Raw genomic sequence first — 25592 nt, forward strand, 5'->3', positions numbered from 1 at the left:
CCCTGCTCTAGGCATCCTGTAGGAGAATGTCTGTTCTCTGTGCTGCCATGGCAGGAAGGAGGTGCACAGGGGAATGCTCAGTCTCTGGGTGAAGTTGCACAAAGCACTTTCTAGAGGAGGTATTTAAATGGCCCTGCTAATGTAGCATCTGAGTGTTTAACAATCACAAATGTATTTTACCCACACAACACCCCGTGAGGCAAGGCAGGCCTACTATCCCCATTGTACAGCTGGGGAAACTGAGGCACTGAGGAACTGAGTGACTTGCCCAAGGTCACACAGGAAGTCTGTGACAGAGCAGGGAACCAATAAGCCATTCTTCCTCTGATTAGAGCGAGCCTGTAAAACTTGGCTGTAGCCGACAGGAAAGGGTAGGTTTGGCTTGCTGTGCAGAGTATGGCTAGATTGTCACTGTAAAACCTGGCTGGGATCCACGGAGGAGGGTAGGTCACTTGCTGTCAACTGGAGAATGAGGGTCAGACTTCAGGGGGATCTAGATTGGTAAAGGACCTAAGGCTCAGGAAAATCAAGCTGTGTCAAGAGAGTACAGTTAAACTGGGGACAAACCTTATGTAGATGCTCTAGTTTCAGTTTAAGGGCATGTCTAACCTACAGCTGCTACAACACTGTAGTGGTGCCACTGTAGTTCCATAGTGTAGACGCTTCCTACATTGATGGAATGGGTTTTTCTGGGTATGTAGTTATCCACCTTTTTGAGAGGCAGTAGTTAGCTCCACAAAAGAATTATTCCATCAATTTAGCCATGTCTACGCTGGGGGTTAGGTCGATCTATCTATGTGAAATTATTCATAGCCCTGCACAATGTGGCTAGGTTGATCTAATTTTTAAGTTGAGACTAGGTCTGAGAGAGATTTATTTCAGGTGGACTTAATCTTGTCCCAATAAACTGAAGCTAAACCAAAAAAAGCAACTCCAACTGAAATCAGAACATCCACATGGGGGTTGCATCAGTTTAAATTCACAGTTTAGGATCTATTGGGGCAACTTTTGTTTGGAGACCAGGCCTTAGCCTGGGGCTGGCTGAGGGGAGACTGAGCAGATGTGACACTCTGTACCTCAGGGAAACAGCCTGCACCCCCATGTTCATCCTTATAATATGACTGTGTGGTATCCAATGCAAAGCTTGTCATGTCAGGTATCTTTGGAAGGCTCATGATGCACTGAGCACTGTTGTTATAGTAATGTTATATTTTGTAATTTCAGGTATATAGTTATGAGGCTGAAAATGTGTCCTCACGGCTTAAAACAAGCCCAGGCAAAAACTCTCCAGGAGCAGAGGCCCAGGCAAAACTGTCCAAGAGCAGAGGGGCAGTTCATTCCTCATCAGGACATGTATGGGACAAACCCAGCCCAGCCTCACAGGAACAAAGGACACTGGCCTAGGCAGCAACAAAGGATCTGTTGGACTCTCGAGTGAGTCACCCCCTTTCGCTTGGTCAGTTTGGGACTACGATGAGGTAATGCTCACCTGACTCTGCGGGGGGTGGGGGGGGAGCCAAGAGGGAAGAAAGGACATGATAAAAGGGAGAGATGTTTGCCATGCTCGCTCTCTCTCTCTTTCACCTCCATCTACAGACACCACCACCAAGCGACTGAAGCACTGATCAAAGGGGAGAGTCTGGCTGAAGGGCAACCAGCCAGCCTGTGGTGAGAAGCATCTAAGTTTGTAAGGGCATTGAAAATGTTAAGATCAGCTTAGAATGCATTCTGCTTTTATTTCATTTGACCAAATCTGACTTCTTGTGCTTTGACTTATAATCACTTAAAATCTATCTTTGTAGTTAATAAATTTGTTTGTTTATTCTACCTGAAGCAGTGCGTTTGGTTTGAAGTGTGTCAGAGACTCCCGTGGGGATAACAAGCCTGGTACATATCAATTGCTTTGTTAAATTGACAAACTCATATAAGCTTGCATCGTCCAGCGGGCATAACTGGACACTGCAAGACGGAGGTTCCAAGGGTTGCGTCTGGGACCGGAGGTATTGGCTAGTGTCATTTGGTTGCACAATCCAAGCAGTGGCTGGCCAAAAGTGCCCACTCACGTAGCTGGGAGCAGCTTATATGCTAGAGGCTGTGCGTGAACAGCTCGGGAGTGGGGGTTCTCACAGCAGAGCAGGGTAAGGCTGGCTCCCAGAGTCGAGGATTGGAGTGACCTAACAGATCACTGGTCCAGATAACACCAGAGGGGAACATCATAGCAGAGCATCCACATGAAGAGCTATTCTACACATGAAAGTTATCATGGAATAAGTTAGGGTGTGAATTTAAAGCTACTGTATTCCAGAATAACTCCATGTGCGGACACTCATTCTGGAACAAGAGGGCCTTTTTCTGGTTACTTTAATCCACAGTCCATGTGGCTTTTTGGCACATTTAAAGCAGTTCCATTTCTTATAACTCTGCCTGCCTGCCCTAGCACTTATTGCTAATGAACATGGGAGGAGCTCCTGAGATAAACTTATTAAAAGATTCAGAGAAAATACTCAGATCTGGCCTGGGGTTTTTGCCCATGTCTGACAGTGAAGACTCAGGGATGGATGGATGGATCCATTGGTTTTATACTGCCACCCATCACCATAGTATCTGGGTGCCTTCCACATAACACCAATAGCAATAACGAAGTCCCTAGTGGACTTCATGAAGTCTCCAGCTCTTCTCCCTTTTCTGGGTCAAATCTCTGCCTCCTTCCTGCGAAGGGGAATAGATTTTTATAACACACCTATTGCCAGAGTATCTGAGCTTGTTTTGGAAGATATTACCCCAAACCATAGTCATCCCTAGTGTGACTCTAGTGGGCCTAATATAACATGATAGAGCCATATAATATGGCGCGTTGAGTTAGTGTCAATTGCTGTCCACTCATGACACATATTTTTCCAGTCAGGGTCCTATCTTGCAAAGTGCTGAGCCCTCTCAACTCCCATTAAAGTCAAAGGAATTGAGAGAACTCAACACCCCCTTACAAGGGGCTCAGCACTTTCTAGGATCAGGCCCTAAACCTGGTAAGTCTGAAAAATCAGACCCTAAGATTATGATTACTCACTAAAGGTAAGCTCCTGCCTTTCTGGGGTGCGGAGGTATGTGTGGATGGACAGGGAGCTGAGAGAATGACTGTATCCTAATTGGTTGGTATAATTAGTCCAAGGACAGCAGCGAGCTGTGCCATGAAACATCTCCAGTGTTTGCAGCTCCTAGCATCAGAGAAATGCAAATAGACCGAAGTCTGCTATTGTCTGCAGCCTTTCAAAGCAGGCTGGAGCTGGGTCGGGGTAAGAGCCATGTGGGCAGCTGTGGAGAGCCGTGGACCCTCCACACCTGCCCTGGACAGGTGGCCCTAGAGGTAGAAACACATCCCTTGGGCAGGTGGAGAGTCCGCAGCTCCCTAGCCCGCTCCGGAGTCCAGCTAAGGTTGTCAGGTGACTGGTTTTTGACCGGAATGCCCCGTTGAAAAGAGACCCTGGCGGCTCCGGTCAGCACCGCTGACCAAGTCATTAAAAGTTCCGTCGGCAGTGCAGCAGGGCTAAGGCAGGCTCCCTGCCTGCCCTGGCTCTGTGCAGCTCCCCCGAAGCGGCTGGCATGTCTGGCCCTTAGGCACAGGGGGGATCAGGGAAGCTCTCCATGCTGGCCCCGCCCCCACTGCTGGCTCCACCGCTCTCATTGGCCGGGAACCGGGGCCAATGGGAGCTGCGGGGGCAATGCCTATGGGTGCAGGCAGTGCGCACCGTGCAGAGCCACCTGGCCCGTGCCTCCGCCTAGGGTCCAGACATGCTGGCCACTTCTGGGAGCAGTGTGGCGCCAGGGCAGGCAGGGAGACTGCCTTAGCCCTGCTGGGCCACCAACCAGGAGCCTGAGATGAGTGCCACCCAGCCGGAGCCTGCATCCCGAACCCCTTGCCCCAGGTCAGAACCCCCTCCCGCACACAAACTCCCTCCCGGACCCCGCACTCCCTCCCACATCCAAACTCCTACCCTATCCCTGAGCCCCCTCCCACACTCCAAACCCCTTGGCCCCAGCCTGTAGCCCCTTCCTGCACCCCAAACCCCTCACCCCCAGCCCCACCCCAGAGCCCACACTCCTAGCTGGAGCCCTCACCCCCTCCTGCACCCCAACCCCCTTCCCCAGTCCAGAGCCCCCTCCCGCACCCTGAACCCCTCATTTCTGGCCCTACCCCGGATCCCGTACTCCCAGCTGGAGCCCTCACCCCTCCTACACCCCTACCCCCTGCCTCATCCCAGTGACAGTGGGGGGACAGCGAGTGACGGAGGGAGGGGGCTGGAGTCAGTGGAGGGCAGGGCCTCAGAAAAGGGGCAGGGCTTCAGGGAAGGGGCCTCAAGGAAGGGGCGGGACAGGGGGCAGGGCAAGGGTCATTTTTGTGCAATTAGAAAGTTGGCAACCCTAATTCCATCTAAATTCCAACTTGGTCGAGGGCAGAGCCTGGGGGGGAAGAGGAGGGACAGGGCCACAGAGGGGACAGGGGCCCCAGGCTGGTCCCCCCACCTTTGGGAAGGCTCCACCTCCCCTTGCTACCACGTGGTTTGGCAAAATCTAGCACAACAGAGATATGGGCTGATGTGCATCACAAAGGAGGTGCATTGGCAAAACTGTGTAGAGATTTAGTGTTGGCATTGCAAGGAAAGAGGCAAAATGAAGGTGCCTTGGCAGAGCTCTGGGATGCAGTGGTGGGGGCAGGAGAAGTAGTGGAGTTCAGGACAGAGATGCACAGGTAGATCTGTATTTGGTGGCAGTGAAAGGGCTTAAAGGTGAAATAGGCCAAGGAGCTGCACATCAGAATTGAAGTATATTGCTCTAGCTGTGTGGGAGCCTGGCAGGGGGGATGCAGCCCAGGACAGAGGTGAATGGCAGAGCTATGTGTGGGAATAGCAGGAGGGGCTGCAGATCAGGAATGAGTCGCATTGGCAGTGCTGGGCATAGGAACCTTACACAGCAGCTCTATGCCCGCAGCTAGCTAGTGTTCAATCCCTCACTTCAGTCAACATGAACATGATTTTCACTCAATTTAACCCTTAGTCTGCTGGCCCATTCTGCACTGCCAGCCAACTTGGCTGCTCAGGAAGATGCGCATAGTTTCCAAAGGGTTAAATAAAAAATAAGTCAGTGCTTTGCAAAGCTGAGATTGCTTGAACCTGCCAAGAGGTTCCAGCCCCTCCTTTTCCTTTGTGTCAGTGGCAACAAATTCATTCAGTTGCATTGTTGCATGGATCTGTTTGCTGAAACAAGCTTCTAAAAAACAAAGAATAAAAACATTCCAAACACGGGTCTGACTCTGGTGCTTTTTGTTTCCTGCTTTGACTCTTTCATATGTTACTGGGAAGGGGGGGCACTGGGGGAAGAGGGGGGAGGAGAGAAAAAAATTTGCAGCTCCCAGATCAAAACAATAATCAGCTAAATGAATTCCGCAACATTTTCCCACATGACCGGGAGTAATAATTTAGTGCGGCAGCCAGCTGGAAGGAAAGGGATTAATTCTGCACTTAGTGACACCCATGTGAATAATTCATCACACGCAGACCCTTTTTCACTGACCCCCGTGAGCAATTACTCCGAAGTACCAAACCAGCCAGCCATGCCCCAATGGTACGGCACCCCAGGTGAAAATAACAATGAAATAAACGGAATGACATTAGGTTCCATCCCAAATTAACTTTATGGATATCATTTTTGTGGGGGGAGGGGGAATAGTTTGATGCTGGATTATGATTTCAGTAATAAGACTGGAGTGAACTGACCAGTCTATGTGTGTGCCATGGCCCTCCAGTGGTTGGCTCAAACATGCTCAACTGTGTGTCCTAGGCCCTATAGTGCTAAGAGCTAATGACGATTCCCCTTTGGGAACAAGAGGATCTGAGTTCTATCCCTGCTTCTGGTGTGACACTCCTAGCAGCCATGAGTAACAATTTGGAAAGGTGGCCAAGGATTTGTTAAAAGTGTCCTTGAGCTTTGTGTCTCTTGTGAGCTGATAGTCTCAAACACTTATTTTGCTGGCAGCAGCTGCAGCAAGGTCACATAGAGGGACTGGCATCAGGTTAACCTCATCCTGATCCATTGCAGAAAAAATCACGATGTTCGACCAATGCATAGCACTGATCTTGACACTGACCATGCCCTTCTCAGGGCCAAGCTCCAATTACATCTTAAAAAAATCTCTTTTGCAAAGCCAAAAGGCAAACCTCGCCTCAACATCACTAACACTTGGGCTCTAACACTTGGGCAGTTTCAATGTGCACTTGAGCTTGTTTCTGAAAATGATCAACCTGATTCCCCTGATTCTGACATCTTGTGGGAAAATTTTAAGATCAAGACCCTGGCTACTGTTCTTTGGAACAACAAAGAAAAAACATTCTGATTGGAACACAGCATCTGAACATCAGTTGTTCCCACTCATAGAAAAGACAAAGCAAGCTGACCTAAGTCTACTTCAACAACCATCTAAGTCCAGAACTCTCAAGTTTAAAGAGGCTAAGTCTGCGGTTCAGAAAGCCACCAGAGAATGTGCCCAGAAGTATTGTTGGCAAGACCTGTGTGACAAGATTCAGACCTGCTTTGAAGGAGGGCACCTTCATAGTACCTATAATGGAATTAAAGAGGCACTTGGTCCACCTTGTAAAAAGACCACAAGCCTGAAAGTGAAAGATGGTACCATATTGACTGACAGGCAAGAACAACTTGACTGATGGGTTGAGTGTTACAAAGAACTCTATTCAAAGGATGCTATTATCTGTGATACTACCTTAGCTGCTGTTCCCCAGCTTCCAACAATGCAGTAGCTGGACCAAACACCAACACCTGAAGATGTAGAGAAAGCTATCTAAGAGATTGTGCCTGGGAAATCAGCAGGCAATGATCAGATACCTCCGGAGCTCCTAAAGGCAGGGAGGAAGAAGCTTGCAAGTGACATCTATGCACTTCTCGGTGCCTATTGGGAAGAAGCCATATACCCCAGGATCTGAAAGATGCTAAGATAATTACTCTATATAAAAATAAAGGGGACACAGCAGACTGCAACAATTACTGAGGGATATCTCTGCTCAGCGAGGTCGGCAAGGTGCTTGCAGGGGTCCTGCTGAAAAGACTTCAAGTCCTTGCTGAGAGAGTCTACCCTGAGAGCCAGTGTGGGTTCAGAGCTGGATGCTCCAGGACTGACATGTCCTTCATATTGCACTTGTTGCAAGAAAAAAGCTGTGAACAACAGGCACCTCTCTATGTAGCATTTGCTGACCTACAAAAGCCCTTCAACATAGTTATCAGGAATGGCATCTATAAGATCCTGTTGAAAATTGGCTGTCGACAAAAGATGCTCTCCCTATTCAAGGTGTTCCATGAGGGAATGAAGGCAACCATCCAGTATGAAAATGAAACATCATTCGAGTTTAGTATTGATATGGTATGAAGCAAGGCTGCGTCTTAGTGCCCAGCGGCTTTGGCATCTTCTTCTCTATTCTTCTTAAGTATGCCTTTGGAAATGATCAATCTGGTGTATTAATTGAAATGAGGATGGATGGCAGCTTGTTTAACATCAGATGATTCCAGAGCAGAAGGCATGTCACCCAGCTTACTATTCAGGATCTGCTCTTCGCAGATGAGGCTGCATTCGTCTCTAATTCACCCGATGAATTGCTTGTCATGATGAACAAGTCCTCTGATGCATGCACTAAGTTTGGCATAGGAATCAGTACCAAGAAAACAGTTTTCATGTCACATGGTACCAACATTCCACCTAAAATCTATGTCAGTAATGAAGCTCTGGACAAAATAGATCACTTCTGCTATCTTGGCCTTGATAGGGAACTGGATGCTAGAATCGGCAAAGCTTCTGTCACCTTTGGCACACTTATCTCATGTGTCTGGAACAACAAGCTGCTAACCCTGAACACAAAGGTGTCTGTTTATCAGGCTTGTGTCCTTAGTACTCTCCTTTACAGCTGTGAAAGCTGGATCACGTACTTCAAGCAGGAGCGGAGACTGAACAGCTTCCACCTTCGCTGTCTCAGAAAAATCCTTGGAGTTACTTGGGACCAACAGATCACCAATAATGAGATCCTTGAGAGCACAAGCTTACAGTCTATGCTGACTACACTGGACGCTTACAGGTTTCGCTGGTTGGAACATGTGGAGCGCATGCCTCAAGATCATCTGCTGAAGGCTTTACTCTATAGCCAACTCAAGAACTGCCTATGATGCATAGGAAGGCCAAAGTTCCGATACAGCGACAAGGTCAAGTAAGGCCTCAAGGAATTCAGCATTCCCACTGCCAACTGGGGAGAACCCTGTCCACAGCCGCTCAGTCTGTAGAAGCCAGGTCAAGGCTGGCGCAGTCATCACGGAGAGCCATCAGAGAGCCCAGGCTGAGGCCTGCCTGTGAGCCAGGAAGCAGAGTGTGCTCCAACCTCCATCTGGCGAGTTGACCTATAGGCACTGTAGGAAGGTCTGCCACTCACGCATCAGGCTCTTTTCCATACTATTGCCAAGCACCACTTGTGATGGGTTCAGTCACAGAGACCCCCTTGGGACTGCCACCTGATGTGTTGAGACTACCTCTGAGCCCGTTTTCCCTGCCAGCTTGGGACTTCAGTACCCTGTCTTGTTGAGCCAGACATGCTAGCCTGCTGCAAACACAGACCCAGGTCTGAACCATGTCCCCCAAAAGCTGCAGACTTAACTGAAAACAGCTTAGAAAGTGCTCCTGTCTCTAGCACCCAGATACCCAGTTCCCAATGGGGTCCAAACCCCAAACAAATCCGTTTTACTCTGTATAAAGCTTATACAGGGTAAACTCATAAATTGTCCACCCTCTATAACACTGATAGAGAGATATGCAAAGCTGTTTGCTCCCCCAGGTATTAGTCACTAACTCTGAGTTCAATAATAAGCAAAAGTGATTTTATTAAATATAAAAAGTAGGATTTAAGTGGTTCAAAGTAATAACAGACAGAACAAAGGGCATGGCTACACTTGCGAGTTAGAGTGCATTAAAGCAGCCCCGTGCGCTCTAACTCACGACGCGTCCACACTGGCAAGGCACGTAGAGTGCCTGGACTCCGCGGCTAGAGCGCTCCTGGTACTCCACCTTGGCGAGTGGAATAACATTTGATGCGTCCCTGCTGGAGCGCCGCAGCGCCAGTGTGGACGCCCTGGTCTGTTAATTCGCTCTGATCAGCCTCCAGAAGTGTCCCAAAATGCCTATTTTAGCCACTCTGGTCATCACTTTGAACTCTACTGCCCTGCCTTCAGGTGACCAACTGTCAGACCCACGCTCTGGGAATTTGAAAATCACCTTCCTGTTTGCGCAGCCAGGCGTGGAGTGTTCTCAGCGAATCTTTCCAGGTGACCAAGTCTCCACGCACCAGGCGATCCCCAGTATGGAGCAATGGCGAGGTGCTGGACCTCATCAGTGTTTGGGGGGAAGGAAGCTGTCCAGTCCCAGCTGCGCTCTAGCCATAGGAATTACAATACCTTCTGGCAGATATCAAGGAACATGATGGAAAGGGGCCATGACTCAGTGCAGGGTTAAAGTGAAGGAGCTGTGGAATGCCTACCACAAAGCCTGCGAGGCAAACCGCCGCTCAGGTGCTGCCCCCACAACCTGCTGTTTCTACAAAGAGCTGGACGCGATACTTGGGGGCGACCCCACCTCTGCTCCGAGGACCACCATGGACACTTCAGAGCCCAGTTCAACAAGGCAGGAGGAGGAGGAGGAGGAGGAGGAGGAAAGTGGGAGCGAGGGTACTGAGGAGGAGGAGGAAGACACCCCAGAATCCCTAGATGCATGCAGCCAGAAGGAAGGTAGCCAGTCGTGGCGGCTGGTGCTTGGGGAAGGACAAACACCAGAGGAGGTTCCCAGTAAGTGGCTTTTATTTTGGGAAGAAAGTTATTCAGTGCAGGCTCTTGGGGCAAGGAGGGTTAGGGCTGCATGCATGCCTAGATGCGGAATAGGGCGTTGATGTGCTCTCTCACATCATGGTAACTGGCCTCAGTGATCTCTTCAAAGGTCTCATCCAGGAGTTGGGCAATGCGCTTGCGCAGGTTTCTTGGGAGAGCCACTGTAGTCCTTGTCCCAGTCAGGCTAACATGTCCGCACCACTGTGCCGTGAGGGGTGGGGGGACCATTGCTGCACACAGGCAAGCTGCATATGGGCCAGGGCAGAAGCCGCATTGCAGTAGAAGACCCTCCCTTGCTTCCCAGGTCGCCCTCAGCAGCGAGATATCTTCCAGGACGAACTCCTGTGCAAAATGTGGGGACAGTGTTCAGTATAGGGGCCCGCTGTAGCTGTTGGCTCTCCCCAAGGCACAGAAACCCACAGGACAGTATGGCCGTGAAACAATCAGTCCCCCTTGACCCTGTGCTTACTCACCATTTTGGGGCTCCCGTGGGTTATGTGTGCTCGCTTTGGGACAGGCAAATTATTCTATTGTGTAGACTGTGCTTGCCCTTAAGTATGGGGGAAGCATTGCTCTGTCTGGTGTGAACAATGCTGCCTCTGTTAAGTGTTGCATTTTGCTTTTACAGATGCAACCTTGAGATCTCAGCTGTCCGTGTTATCACCGGCCAAAAAACTCCAAAGAATTAGGAAGATGCCAGCCATTCTACATAAAGCCTTGGGGGTAAAAGAAGAAAGTCTCTTGGGTGCAGTGGGGAGGCCCACTTGGGCCACAATTTCACAGACACTCAGCTCCCATTTAGGCACCAGAATAAGTGGGCAGATTTTCAGCTTAGCTCAGCATGCTGTGTGCGTATTGGGACCTTTGAAATTCTGGCCCTTACTGGGGGTGTGAGTGCTTACAAATCTGGCCCATAAGGGTTAGGCAGAATTGCAGCCCCTGACTTCTGGGAAGCATACGGGTTAATCAGTTCCTCATTCCCTCCAGGGCATACAGGGCCCCAAAGAGAGTGGGGCCAGAGCTCTGCCTCTATGTATAGATAGCAGAGCTAGCCAGTAAAGCTGCCACCTTTCTAATTGCTGGTAACCAGATCCGTGAGGCCCTGCCCCCTGCGCCGCCTCTTCCCTAAGGCCCCACACCTGCCCTACCTCTTCTCTAGAGGCCCCGCGCCCTTCTCCATCTCTTCCCTCAGGCCCAGCCCATATTGCTTACTCTTTTGCCCCCTCCTATTGCTTGCTGGATCGTCTTCATCTCCCTCCCTGCCCCCCAACAGGGCTCCCTCTGCTCTGGGGCTGGGATGAGACTGGGAGCTTCTGCAGCCTAACAACAAACCTGCCTGCAGGTAAGAGATGGCCCCAGCTGAACAGGGGCTGGCAGGGATTAAGGACCCAGTGCCCCCCCCCCCATGGTAATTGGACTTTTGGTATCCAGTTAGTACATCTGGCTAGACACTGCCAGGTAGGGTTGCCAACTGTCTAATCACACAAACCCAAACACCCTTGCCTTGCCCCCTTCCCTGAGGCCCTGCCCCGCCCTTCTCCAAGGCCCTGCCCGCTCACTCCATTCCCCCTCCCTCTGCTCGCTCTCCCCCACCCTCACTCGTTTTCACTGGGCTGGGGCAGGGGATTGGGGTGGGGTAGGGAGTGCAGGAGGGGGTGCGGGCTCTGGGCTGGGGCTGAGGGGTTCGGAGTGTGGGGGGGGCTCTGGGCTGAGCCTGAGGCAAGGGATTGCGGTGCAGGAGGGGGTGCAAGGTGCAAGCTCTGGGACGGAGTTAGGGTGCTGGAGGGGGCTCAGGGCTGGGAAAGGAGGTTGGGGTGCAGAAGGGAATGTGGGGTGTGGGATCTGGGAGGGAGTTTGGGTGCAGGAGGGAGCTCAGGGGGTTGGGGTGTGGTAGGGGGTGAGGGGAGCAGGCTCCGGCCGGGTGGTGCTTACCTCGGGCGGCTCCCGGTCAATGGCGCAGTGGGGCTAAGGCAGGGTCCCTGCCTGCCCAGGCTCCGTGCTGCTCCCAGAAGTGTCCGGGACATCCCTGCAGCCCCTCGGGTGGGGGGGGTAGAGGTATCTGTGTGCTGCCCTTGCCCCCACTCCACAGCTCCCATTGGCTGGGAACTGAGGCCAATGGGAGCTGCAGGGTTGGAGCCTGCCTTAGCCCCACTGCGACGCCGACCAGGAGCCGCCCAAGTTAAATGGGGTCAGGGGGCTCCACATGCTGCTCCCTCCACACACTGCTCCCGGAAGCAGCCAGCAAGTCCCTGCAGCCCTGGGGCGCAGGGGGCACCGTGCGTTGCCCCTGCCTGCAGGCACCACTCCCGCAGCTCCCATTGGCCGCAGTTCCTGGCCAATGGGAGCTGCAGAGTCAGCGCTCGGGGCGTAGGCAGTATGTGGAGACTCTTGCCCTCGCACCCCCAGGGACCGCAGGGACGTGCTGGTCACTTCTGGGACTGGCGCAGGGCCAGGGCAGGCAGGGAGCCTGCCTTAGCCCCGCTGCGCCGCCGGACTTCTAGCAGCCTAAAATCTCCCGGTTTGGTTTCAGTAGCCTCTGGGACATAGAGCCAGATTCCGGGAGACTCCTGGTGAAACTGGGAGAGTTGGCAACCCTACTGCCAGGTCACCTTTTTGACTGGACTTTCCAGTCGAAAACTGGGCACCTGGCAAATGGCACCCAGACACAGATGCCAAAAAACGAACTGTCTTGGTAAAACCCAAATGGGTGGCAACCCTACTAGCCAGCCACATGGGGGCAGGGGAAAGAGGCTGCACCCTATAGTGGGCCCCCCATGGGGGACTGCAAATCCCCTCTGCCCTGGTATGGCCCATGTTATTTCCCATCACAGAAGCCATGTTCAAAGGTCATGCCTGGGATTTACTTTACATTCTCTCTTCCCGGATCCTCCCCTTTGGCCCCTTTTGTTGTAGAGCACAATGGACTGAGCCTCTGCTTCAGCCCCTTCCTTAAGCCAGGCCTGTTGGATCTCCCTGCCTGTGTTATACTAGCATGGTTCCTTTACGAGTTCTGGGAGACAGGAGGGGAGTGGAGAAGGGCACACGCTTTATAAGTCTATATAACCCTGCATCTGTAGTCCCCAAGTGTATGTGACACAGGCATGCCCAGACACGCACAGGCAATCCTATTATACCTATGTTTGACCAGCTTCACCAAAGGGGTGGGGATGTTCTCTGCTGAAAGCTAAGTGTAGGCCCGGGACTTAACTCACCCCCATACTAAACTAGCCTTGACTAGCCTTGGGTGGGACTCAGGGATTTCACCACTGAAATTAAATAAAATTGCTCCACTGCCGTGGGCACCCCACCACAGGAATGCCCCTAACAAGAGTTATAATACCAAAGGTTGTAAAGTAGAGATATCCAGGCACTGGGAGGATACAGAAAGACCCAATAAATGGTAAAATAGATAAAATAAACTCTGACCAGCGAATTTATGATGGTCATCTGCACAAACAAAGAAAGTCATAAATAAGTTACAATTTGAGCATGAGAGAGAAAATATAAAAAAGACTTGAGCAGGGAGGAGCAAACATAGGTGCCAGTGCATGATTGGTTAAATTTTGTTACCTAGGGGTATCGAATAATGTGATGGGTTTAATAGAGTTAATGGAAGTAGTTAGTTTTACCTATATAATGGGAGCTATCTCTGGACTTCAGTTCAATATCAAGCTGCTAGAACTCTGACCACTCTCCACAACCGTGATGTGCAGAAGCATTGGCGGGCACCCCCAGACAAGTGGATTCTGACTGGCCATCGGGTGAAGTTTGTCTTTGTATTGGGAGTAGTGAGCATAATATATTTGCTTGGCATATGTATTCTGTGCATGTTGCACAGAATACATATGCCAGAATAGATGTTTAGAGAACAGCTGTGTAAGGCTTTTTCACTGGGAAAAGATCCTGCAGACCTGTAGAGCTCTGAGCCCCATGGGAAAGGGTAGGTGCCTTACCCCCAAGCCCTCAGAAGGAAAAGGGTGGGAGTGCCTAAATTGACCAGGTCAAGCCTTGAGCCCTCGGTAGAGTGTGTGGTTAGATGTTTGGCTGCGTGTGTGTGTTCTCTGTGTGCAGACAGCCGGCACAGCAGACCTCGAGCGAACCACCCAATGACCACAAGATTTGTTAAGGTACAAAGGCACCAGGCCAGGTTTATTGTCGACAGAGCACAGTATAAAGCACCTGGCAGACTCTACGAGGATACTAAGACATGTATGCCCATGACAATAGACACAGCTCAGTGAATGGCAGGACTTTCCATTCCCCCCTTGGCTGGACAAAAATACTCCCTCCGAGATACATCTTTATACCCTGATACAAACATGTTACATACAGCCTCTGACATACTTAATTACTGCTCCCTGATGTGGTTAGTTATCACCCATCACCTTGTACATGTTGATTTGATTAAAACATCTTTATTATGTACTGTCATCCTGACTTTGTCTTTTAGGAGGGGTTAGTGTGTTCCTGTTATCCTTTTTTCAGAGTGGGGAATGTTTTTGTATCATCCTTGATATTGGAATGTTCTGGTACCACTTGATATTGGGATGTGTTTGCATGAGTACTCTGTGCTTTGTACTTCTTAGGAATGTGTATTTCTGCAATATCAGCCCTGTTCTTGCCAGATTCTGTGAGCAGGTCCTGCCTCATACCGGGCTTCTGATACAAGGGCTTATGCTTCAGGCTCTCTCCCTACTACAGGGTACAGGTGGGATGCCCTAGATTTTGGCAAGGAAACATAAGAACTGGCTGATCATCTTGGTTATTGTGAGACATTTATATGGGAAATGTTTTCAGAGCTCTGCAAAATGCAGAATATGATGTTCCAAAACTGTTGGAGATGAAGCAGATCACCTGAGGTGGATGGGTCTCAGAGCTAACTCAATTAAGAGTGAAAACAATCAACATCTTTTGACCTAGCCCAGCCCTGTATTTCCTGCTTGGACCACATGAGCATTGACAAAGACAAAGGAACCCAAAGAAAAGCCTCTGACGATGGGACCCTCTAGGCTGAACACCCTGATTATGGAACATCCTGATTATGGAAAGACACAAAACGTCGGAGACTAAGAGAAGAAGAGAGGGCACAAGATGTTATCCATTACAGAGGTGACACTCTGCCAGTGGGAGTGTCTCATGAAAGGTAGATCCCAGCTCTCTGGGCTGGACTAGTGCTGTAAGGACTGACCATCGGGCATGGGCGGCACGTGAACTGTCCGTTCGGGGAGGCTAACCCCAGCCCCTCCCCCACAGCCGCCGGCTCCCCAGTTCCAGGCCGCCCTGGCTGGGCTGCTCCACCCTAGAATCTCTAGCCCTAGGCCACCCCGGCTGGCCCCAGCACCCCCAGCCCTGGAGCGCCGGGCGGGCTGCCCCAGTGCCCCCAGCCCTGGAGCGCCGGGTGGGTGGCCTGAGTGCCCTCAGTCTGGGAGTGCTGGGCAGGCGTCCCCAGTGCCACCAGTCCTGGAATGCTGGGCGGGAATCCCCAGCCCTGGAGCACTGGGCGGGTGGCCTCAGCCGCCCCGAATCCCAGAACAAAGGCTGGTCCTCCTTAGCCGCAGCCCCTTCCCATTTTGGGGAAGAGGAGCAGCCTGGGCTGGGGCCATGAGGGAACAGTGGGAAGCAGGAAGATCTTGGGAAAGAGCGTGGGCAGGGCCACTCCTGGCTGTTTGGGGAGGCTTAGCCTCCCCTGGCCTGCGATACTTGCTGCCCAGGCCATTGCGGGAGAAATTCCTTATTAGACTGAAAAAGAACTTGTTAGTTAGAATAGACTCGAGATTGTGTTTTATGTTTTTCTTTTCTCTGTAAACTGGTGATTCCAATCCTTGTACTTCCATCTATTTTGGATCTTTTTCTTAAGCTCTGTTAAATTAACTTATATTTAGTTTCTACTCTACACGTGACCAAGTGCTTTGCGCTAAAGTGTGTTGAGTGAGGGGAGGCTGGTGAACTGGGGTGCACTGCTGGCCCGGAAGCAGCAGATTGATGTATATTGTGGGTATCCAGAAGAGAAGGGACTGGGCACTCGAGTGTCCAAAGGTGGAGCATGCAGGGATCATGGAGCCCAGAGTGGAGTGCTTGTGCTGCCAGCAGCTGGCAGAGTTGGGATCATTTTTTCCCCTAGGATGTTCTGATGAACATCAGCTCTCTCACCCTGTAAGCAGGTGGTAGTGACTCACCCCAGACACCTTGGGGAACCCCAAAAGTCTCACAGTGGCCTCTGGATGTAACCTGCTCTCAGGATGGCAGCAGCCTGGACACCTTCAGTTTGTTTCTATTCATGTCATTCAGTGCCAGCTTCACTGGCATGGAATCTGCATGACTGACCTCCTGTCCTCCTCGCCCACGCCTGCCAAGGGATGGGGCAGCCTCCTCCAGAGTGGTACTGGGGCAGGGGATGGATGGGCATTCAGCTGGCAGAGGATCTGTGTGGGAACCTTGGAGGGCATTGGAGTGAACTGTAGGGCATACCAACACTCGGGTGCTGCCTAGACGGAATAGCAAACCCCAGTGATTCGCCTTTGGATCCAGGCCCAAAATTCCCTTTTTTTCATGGGGGTTTGGATGCAGGTACAGATCTGCATCCTATTTAAAGTAAAAATATCCCATTCTCCTTTCCCCGTGATGGGAAAGGGGAATTCCCCTTTCACATCCATGGACTAAATCTCACCCACATAGCCCCATTGACTGAGGTGGCCCCTTGTCTCTAAAGTTAATCTGTTCCTTCCCACTTGCCTCACCTCTGAGCTGATCAGCTGCATGCAGAGTTGAACGGTTGGAACAGCACCAGATGTGGTTCTCAGATTAGTGCCCTGGGGAAACAACATAAGGAAGGACAAGGTCAATAAAATCCACATGAGAACATCAGCTCCTGAGAACATCAGAGTGTCAGATGGCAACCCATAGCCTGTAATAGCTTTGACTGGCTGGTGCCAGTCTGTTATGGACAGCAGCCAGCAAGGAATTTGCTTGCTTCCCTGCTGCAGCTTAACATGCCAGGAGATTGGGGCTACCAGGTGTGCCAGGGCTGCCATGACACTCCAAAGGGATTCCAACAGGCCATCGGCAGGATATGGCTACAGGCATGCAGGAGTGAAGAGCCAGTAGTGAAGCAGTTAATAAGCTGGAATGAATGACACATCAGAAGTCAACCCCCCAGCATTCAGCTCTATGGTCCTGTTTCTAAAGATGGCTGGTGAGGTCTGTGCATCATTGCCTGCTCCCAGGTACTACCCACACCCAGAGAGAACCCTGTGCCAGCAGCTATACACTCCCCATGTAGGGTCCAAATCCAGAGAGAGGCTGAGCAGCCATAGCTCCCACAAAATGAGTGGGAATTGTAGGTGCTCAGCACCTCTTAGAACTTGGTCTAGAAATTATTTAACATGGGGTTAAGTTACAGGAGACAAGTATGATAGCTTCTCCTAGCTGGCCAGGGCCCGTGAGCACGCAGCAGGTACCACATGTTGGTGGGTTAACACCCTCATAAATGCTCCAGGGTCAATGCAGGCTGAAGTCAGCCTCCCTGAGCAGGGGCGGCTCTATGTATTTTGCCGCCCCAAGCACGGCAGTCAGGCTCCCTTCGGTGGCATGCCTGCGGGAGGTCTGTCGGTCCCGTGCCTTTGGCGTACCTGCCGCCAAATTGCCGCCTAAACCGCGTGTGACGTTATTGATATAATCTGGGACCATATAGATCATTGTTGCAACCAAGGTCCTGTAGTGGCACCCAAATCTTGTATAAAGGGGGTCAAATGGGGTGTCTAAGACAAGGTTATGGATTACTGGTTATAATTATGCTGTCTATATGTGTGTATCAGTGTTATAGTTGAAGTTATGAATATTGGCTCTATACTGTCTGTATTGCAAACTTTATGCTATGCTTCTGGGTGACATCCCAGACAAGCTGGTGTTAGCTCTGCCTAGCCTGCTTGATGGCCCATTAAGAACCATCAGCTATACAATGGACTCATTGAGAAAAGGCAAATATGCCTTGAGACTCAGCAAAGTATGCAGGGACTGGCCCATGTGACTCCAGACTCCATTTTGCTGTAATTTTCCACAGTAAGAACAAAGAGGTGTTCTTACACCTGGAAAAGACTATATAAGGCTGATGCCTCATCTCCATTTTGTCTTCAATCCTGCTTCTTACCTCTGGAGGAACTTTGCTACAAGCTGAAGCTTTGAACAAAGGACTGAGGACCCATCCCAGCGGGGGATGTATTCCAGAGACTTGATTTGAACCTGCAGTTTATTCTATCGCTGCTGCAAGCCTGAACCAAGAACTTTGCCATTACTGTATGTAATTGATTCCATTTAACCAATTCTAACCCTCATCTCTATCTTTTTCCTTTTATGAATAAACCTTTAGATTTTAGATTCTAAAGGATTGGCAACAGCGTGATTTGTGGGTAAGATCTGATTTGTATATTGACCTGGGTCTGGGGCTTGGTCCTTTGGGATCAGGAGAACCTTTTTCTTTTACTGGGGTCTTGGTTTTCATAACCATTTGTCCCCATAACGAGTGGCACTGGTGGTAATACTGGGAAACTGGAGTGTCTAAGGAGATTGCTTGTGAGACTTGCGGTTAGCCAGTGGGGTGAGACCGAAGTCCTCTTAGTCTGGCTGGTTTGGTTTGCCTTAGAGGTGGAAAAACCCCCAGCCTTGGGCTGTAACTGCCCTGTTTGAGCAATTTGTCCTGAGTTGGCACTCTCAGTTGGGTTCCGCCAGAACCGCATCGTCACACCGCGGGACTGGCGGACCTCCCGCAGGCATGCTGCCGAAGGCAGCCTGTCTGCCGCCCTCACGGTGACCGGCAGGCCGCCCCCCGCGGCTTGCCGCCCCAGGCATGCGCTTGGTGCGCTGGTGCCTGGAGCCACCCCTGTTCCTGAGTGAAGGTAACAGATTAGTTGCCCTGCAGTTACCGGGGTCAGCCTAAAACATGAAAAATAACTGCAGGAATATGTTGACCAAGCAGGAATTTAGTTGGTTTGGATCAATCTGGGGAGCCTTGGTTGGGACTGGCTCTGGTTCGCCAGTCCCTGCTGGGGATGAACGTAACTGAAAGAACCTGGCTTTGTCCCCAGACACCATGCTCACCCAGTACTGTTCCCAGATCAGGCCGAGCAGATGCCAGACAAACTGGCAGCAGTGACAAGTGAAACACTCCTGTGGGTAGAGGAGGAAGCAATGACCTTTCATCCTCTCTGGAAGCCTAGAGACAATCCTGTGAGACTCCATGCACTGTGATGAGAACAAATGCCAGCTGCAGAGGCCCTATGCAGCCTCAATGTCCATCTGCAGGGACATCAGAGTCACCTCAGATATTCTCCCACTGCACTCCACATAGAGCAATTCCTCCTCTTTCTCCTGCTCCACAAGAGCTGTTCCCTGGATGAGAACCCAGGACTTCTGCTGGTTGCCTCTGTCTGAGTGAACTCCCCCTGGCCCTCATTGTACTGCTTATCATATTATCCCCCCATTAACACACCATGAGAAAGTCCCCCCGCCCTTCCTCTTCTCTTCGTCTGGCAAACACCTCTTCCCACAATGCAAAGCACCTCTACCCTGTGCCTCACTCTTGCATGAGATCTCCTCCTGGCTGGCTCTGTTCATTCTAAGTTCTTTCAGCTACCCAGGCCAAACCAGGATGGGATCAGACAGCAAGGTGGGTGGTACATGACTCATTCTTACACAAGGAACTCTTCCAGCAGGACACAAGGGATCAGTGTTCGATCAGCCCTCAGCAGGACCCAGAGCAGTTACCTGGATTGGAACATCATCTACACGAACCCCACTCCGGTTGCTCTCTGCCACAAGACTCCGATACACACTGTTGGTTAGGGGCAACACGGAGTAACCCAAAGGCTTTGGCTTGTTCTCAGCTTCTGTTTCTGACACTGGGGAAAGGAATCACATCAAATACACTTTATAAAGAGAAAAAAGGACTATTCCCTGCCGTGAACCTGGCAGTACTACAGCCCTAAGAGCCAGGAAAACCCAGCACTACCATGCTGAGACCCCAGAAACCCAACACTATTGTGCTGAGGCCCCTCAAGACCCAGCCCTGAGACTCCCAAAACCCAGCACTACCATGCTAAGATCAGCCCAAAGCCAGCATTAACTCCCTGAGATGCCCCAACACACAGCACTACTGTGCTGAGACCCCCCAAACTCATCAGTATCATGCTGAGACCCCTCAAACCCAGCACTACCAAGCTGAGACTTCCAAAGCCCAGCACTACTACGCTGAACCCCCAAAACTAGAAAACCCGAGCAGTCCTGCACTGAGACCCCCAAAACCCAGCACTACAGCCCTGAGATCCCAAAGCCCAGCACTACAGCCCTGAGACCTCCAAAACCCAACACTACCGCACTGAGACCCTGCACTACCTCACTTAGACGCCCCTAACCCAACAGTACAACACTGAGACCCCAAAACACACCATTAGCTTGCTGAGACCCCCCAAAAACCCAGCATTACCGTGCCAAGGCCTGACAAAGCCCACCACTAATGCCCTGAGACCCCCATAGCCAAGCACTACCACATCGAGACCCCCCAAAACCCACTGAGACCCCTCAATGTCCAGCACCACCTTGCTGAGACCCCCCCAAACCCAGCACTAAAGCCCTGAGACCGCCATAATCCAGCACTAAAGCCCTCAGACCCTCCAAACCCAGCACTATGTCGCTGAGACCCCACCAAAACCTAGCACTACCTTGCTAAGATCCCCCAAAACCCCGCACTACCACACTGAGATCCCCAATGTCCAGCACTATCATGCTGAGACCCCACAAAACCCAGCACTAGATTGCTGAGACCCCACAAAACCCAGCACTACCCTGCTGAGACCCCCCAACCCAGAATTATAGCCCTGAGTCCCCCAAAACCCAGCACTACCTCGCTTAGACCCCCTAACACCAGCACTACCACAGTGAGACCCCTCAAACCCACCACTAGCTCGCTGAGATCACCCAAAATCCAGCACTACCATGCTGAGACCCCACAAAACCCAGCACCATGTTGCTGAGACCGCACAAAACTGAGCACTATGTCTCTGAGACCCTCCAAAACCCAGCACTACCATCCTGAGACCACCAAAGCCCAGCACTACAGCCCTTAGGCCCCCTAAACAAATTACTAAGTCGCTGAGACACCACAAAACCCAGCACTACAGCCTTCAGACCCCCAAACCCCAGAACTGGGGGGAGGGAGAGCTCAGTGGTTTGAGCATTGGCCTGCTAAACCCAGGGTTGTGAGTTCAATCCGTGAGGGGGCCATTTAGGGATCTGGGGCAAAAATCTGTCTGGGGATTGGGCCTGCTTTGGGCAGGGGGTTGGACTAAATGACCTCCTGAGGTCCCTTCCAACCCTGATATTCTATGATTCTATGAACTAAGATGCTGAGACCCCCCCCCCTGCCCAAACTCTGCACTACCTCCCTGACACCCCCCTAAATCCAGCACTACCACACCGAGACCCCAAAAAGCCCAGCACTATGTCACTGAGACCCCACAAAACCAGGCACTACAGTCCTCAGACCCCCTAAACAAAGCACTAAGTCGCTGAGACCCCCTCCCCCAAAACCCAGCACTACAGCCCTGAGACACCTGAAACCCAGCAGTACCATGCGGAGACCCCCCCACCAACCCAAGTACTATGTCGCTGAGATCCCTGAAAACCCAGCACTACCACACTGAGACCCCTAGAGGCCACAACTAGCTCACTGAAACTCCCGAAAACCAGCAGTATCATGCTGAGACCCCCCCCAAAATCCAGTACTACCATGCCGAGACCCCCCAAAACCCAGCACTACCGCCCTGAAACCTCAAAAACCCAGAACTACAGCCTTCAGATGCCCAAAACCCAGAACTAAGTCGCTAAGACCCCTGCAAGACCCAACACTACTTTGCTCAGACCCCACAAAGCCCAGCACTATGTTGCTGAGACATCCCAGCACTACAGTCCTGAGGCCCACAAAACCCAACACTAAATCTTTCAGACCCCCCAAAATGCAGTACTGTCACTGAGACGCCCCAAAACCCAGGACTACCACACTGAGACCTCACCCCAAAATCCAGCACTCCCATGCCAAGACCCCCCCTCAAACCTAGTACTGCTGCACTGCGACCGCTGAAAACCCAGCACTACCTCGCTGAGACCCCCCAAAAACCCACCACTACAGCCCCGAGACCCCCCAGTACTACATTGTTGACTCCCCAAAACCTTGCCCTACTGCCCTGAGACTCCCAAAACCAAACACTACAGCTCTCAGACCCCCAAAACCCAGCACTACCTTGCTGAGACTCTCAAAATCCAGCACTATGTCACTGAGACCCCAAAACCCAGCACTACCACGCTGAGACCCCAAAACCCAGCACTGCAGCCCTCAGACCCCCAAAACCTAGCACTAAGTCGCTAAGACCCCCCCAAAACCCAGCACTACCTTACTGAGACTCCCAGAACTCAGCACTATCATGCTGAGACTCCCGAAACCCAGCAGTATTGTGCTGAGAGCCCCCCAAAATCCAGCACTACCATGCCTAGAACCTCATACCCAGCACTACCTCTCTGAGACCCCCCAAAACACAGCACTACCACACTGTGACCCGCAAAACCCAGCACCACAGCCCTGAGACCCCCAAAACCAAGCACTACTGTGTTGAGACTCCACAAAATCCAGCACTACCTCGCTTAGACCCCCCCAAAAGCCCAGCACTACAACACTGAGATACCTGAAAACCACCACTATTTCGCTGAGACCCCCAAAACCCAGCACTACCACCCTCAGACCCCCCCAAAACCCAGCAGTACCATGCTGAGACCCCCCCAAAACCCAGTATTACCACACTGAGACCACTGAAAACCCAGCACTACCGTGCTGAGACCCCCCAAAATCCAGCCCTACCATGCCAAGACCCCCCAAAACCCAGCACTGCTGCACTGGAACTGCCGAAAACCCAGCACTACATTGCTGAGACCACCCAAAACCCAGCACTACAGCCCTCAGACCCCTAAAACCCATGTCAAGGCTGATTCCTCACTCTGGCACTTCGAGTGCAGAAGGTGAGGGCCTGCAAGGATTACAAAAATTAATACTGGCCACTCCAGGCTTGTATTAAACTCCCAAGGTTACAGCTTTTCTTTGACCTTGGATTGGTAAATGCTGCCACCACCCAAATGCAGAACCCCTTTGAGAGCCCAGGAAGACGCACTTGGGAATTCCTTCCTGTGGGGTACCCTCAAGCCCTTTCACTCCCCCCTCCGGAGAAGAGCTAAGAAAGAAAAAAAAGGAAATTAGCTGTTGCCACCAGCTAATTAAACAATGTGCACAAACCTCTTAAGAGACAGATATCCAATCCTGTTCTTAAAAAAGGTAAATTGTATTAAAAAAGAAAAGAAAATACATCTGGAAACTCAGGCTATTGCTAGATTTAAAAAAGAGTAACTACAAGGATAGCTTTCTTGAAGACCCGCTTAAAGTTTACAAGAAAAACAAAAGCACCTGGGGTTAGCACAGAGGAATCCACAAGCAATAATGAAATAAAAGGAATAAACCTAATCGCGTCTTCCTAGACATTCCTGGTCTACTTACATATCTGGGGTTTTAAATGAGTAGTTTCTAGGTATGATTCTGATGATCTTTTCATACCTGGCCCAAGCTTCTTACAGCATAGCTGCTGCCCTGTCCGCCTCTCCCCGGGAGAACAACAACAGACAGACAAAAGGGAGTCTTTATTCAATTTTAAAAAGTTCTAGCCTTCCCATTGGCTCTTCCCACTCACTTCCTTTTACCTATGCATAGCAGAGAGACTTTTTAACACTTTGCAAGTAGAGCAAGTAGAGAACAGCTACTAAGAGGGATTTTATAGCTATTGGCTGGCTGGGTGTCCATAAAAGGGAACTACCCTCACCCCCCTTCATTTATCACAACCCAGTTCTAAGTCTCTGAGACCCCCCAAAGCCCAGCACTACCTCGCTGAACCCCCACCAAGCCCAGCATTACTGCGCTGAGACCCCCCGAAACTGAGCACTACCATGCTGAGACCCCACAATACCCAGCACTACCACGCTGTGATCTCCTAAACACGGCAGTACTGTGCTGAGACCCCTCCAAACCCAGCACTATCACACTGAGACCTGTCCCATGAGACCCCCTAAATCTGCAGCACTACAGCCCTGAGATGCTATCCCATGGGATCGAAAGCAGCCTGATGACAGCTTTGAAATCCAGCTTGGACCACTGCAAATTGCTGCCTGCTGGAATGGAACAATCTTTGGAGTGGCCTGGGAGACCATGGCTTTGTTGTGACAGGTGAGTGAGTGCTGTGCCAGTACCTGCTGTTACTTGCGCTCCTGGGGGAACTCCAGATGGGAATTGGGTGGGAGCAAAACCCAGACCCCTAGAATTCCCCAGGAACTCTTCTGTCTCACACACAGAGCCACACTAAATCCAGAGCACTTCCTGTGGCCTCGCACTTCTGTCTAGCTTTCCAGCCTAGATATGTATGAATATCTTTGGTGCCCAACAAACCAGAGTGAATCAATAGTTGTGCCTAGATCTGCCTATGTCCTTTGCACCAGTGGAATGATCCAAAGCTGGTTGAATCCCAGAGAGAGGAACTCACTTGTTTTGTACAGATAGTATTCGATCACCAGGCTGGTATCATCTGAGAAGAGGGTGGCCCCATCCCTGCCTTGGAAGAGGAAGGAGGAGTTCCAGGTTGGTTTCTCTGGGGGTCCACCAGGTTGGGTGACCTTAGATATGGGGGCGAAAAGACGACAGTGTCAAAATATACAGAGAGAAACACCTTATTTAGGGAGCACTGGAGGATGTGTGGGTGGGGGAATTCCTGTCTCTCCTTTGACAATGCAGAGTGTGCAGTAAATCCATGGGACAAGAGGCCTTTATTGATTGACTAAAGGGCATTCCACAGAGCACACAGATTAGAAGCTGTCAAGACTGGGCCTTCAGGCATCAGTGATCCCTGTGTCTCCCCAGGGCTCCCTGCAGCGAATCCAGCCAAGCAGACTCCTGCGGGAGGCTTGTACTGTGCCCCTTCAGGACGCTATGCCCACGGTGACTATTTGCAGCGACAGCAGGTGGCCATTCCAAAACCAGGGAACAATCTATGAATCTAGGGTTGCCAGGTGTCCAGTTTTCGACCAGAACGCCCGGTCGAAAAGGGACCCTGGTGGCTGTAGCCCATAGGATTATTTTGCTAGCTATTATATCCTACTAATCCAGCCAGCAGTATTAATTAATATGTTTCTTTTTCTGAAATTAATCCATTTTATTCTTATATTTTATCAGTATTAATTCCTTGGAATTTAGAATGTGTTGAAGCATGTGTTTCTTAATAATAAGTTTTGCTGAAATGCTGAAATGGAAGAAGCCTACTGGCCTGTAAGATCCGGTAAGATCTGCTATATAGCAAAAAGTAGAATTAGTTATAAATATGTCAGCATAAAAACTGGGAACCTTTGGCACAGATAAGAATGGTCCCTGAACTTTGGGGAACCAAAGGGAGGAACTATCCACATCACATCACAGGTTTATCCGGCATCTATAACCGGTTGGTAACCGTAGGGTACACCACAAATCGAGGTCATCAAGAGAGCCTAGGTTGGCAGTTTTGGAGTGAGATAATCCTTATTAATATATTTAGAAAGTAAGTGTC

General features: G+C 50.8%; 1 protein-coding gene across 1 annotated transcript in view; it reads right to left on the reverse strand.

Moving 5' to 3' along the window:
- Positions 1-25592, reverse strand: part of CCDC33 (coiled-coil domain containing 33) — a 226758-nt gene that overhangs the window by 133608 nt on the left and 67558 nt on the right. Inside the window, exons 7-9 of the mRNA XM_065412566.1 lie at positions 24540-24669; positions 19678-19811; positions 16656-16727 (exon numbers count right to left, since the gene is read on the reverse strand). Coding sequence (XP_065268638.1) covers positions 16656-16727; positions 19678-19811; positions 24540-24669 — 336 coding nt within the window. The remainder of the gene's footprint in view (positions 1-16655; positions 16728-19677; positions 19812-24539; positions 24670-25592) is intronic.

Source organism: Emys orbicularis, chromosome 10 (genome assembly GCF_028017835.1).
Source record: "Emys orbicularis isolate rEmyOrb1 chromosome 10, rEmyOrb1.hap1, whole genome shotgun sequence".
NCBI classification, from domain to species: Eukaryota; Metazoa; Chordata; order Testudines; family Emydidae; genus Emys; species Emys orbicularis.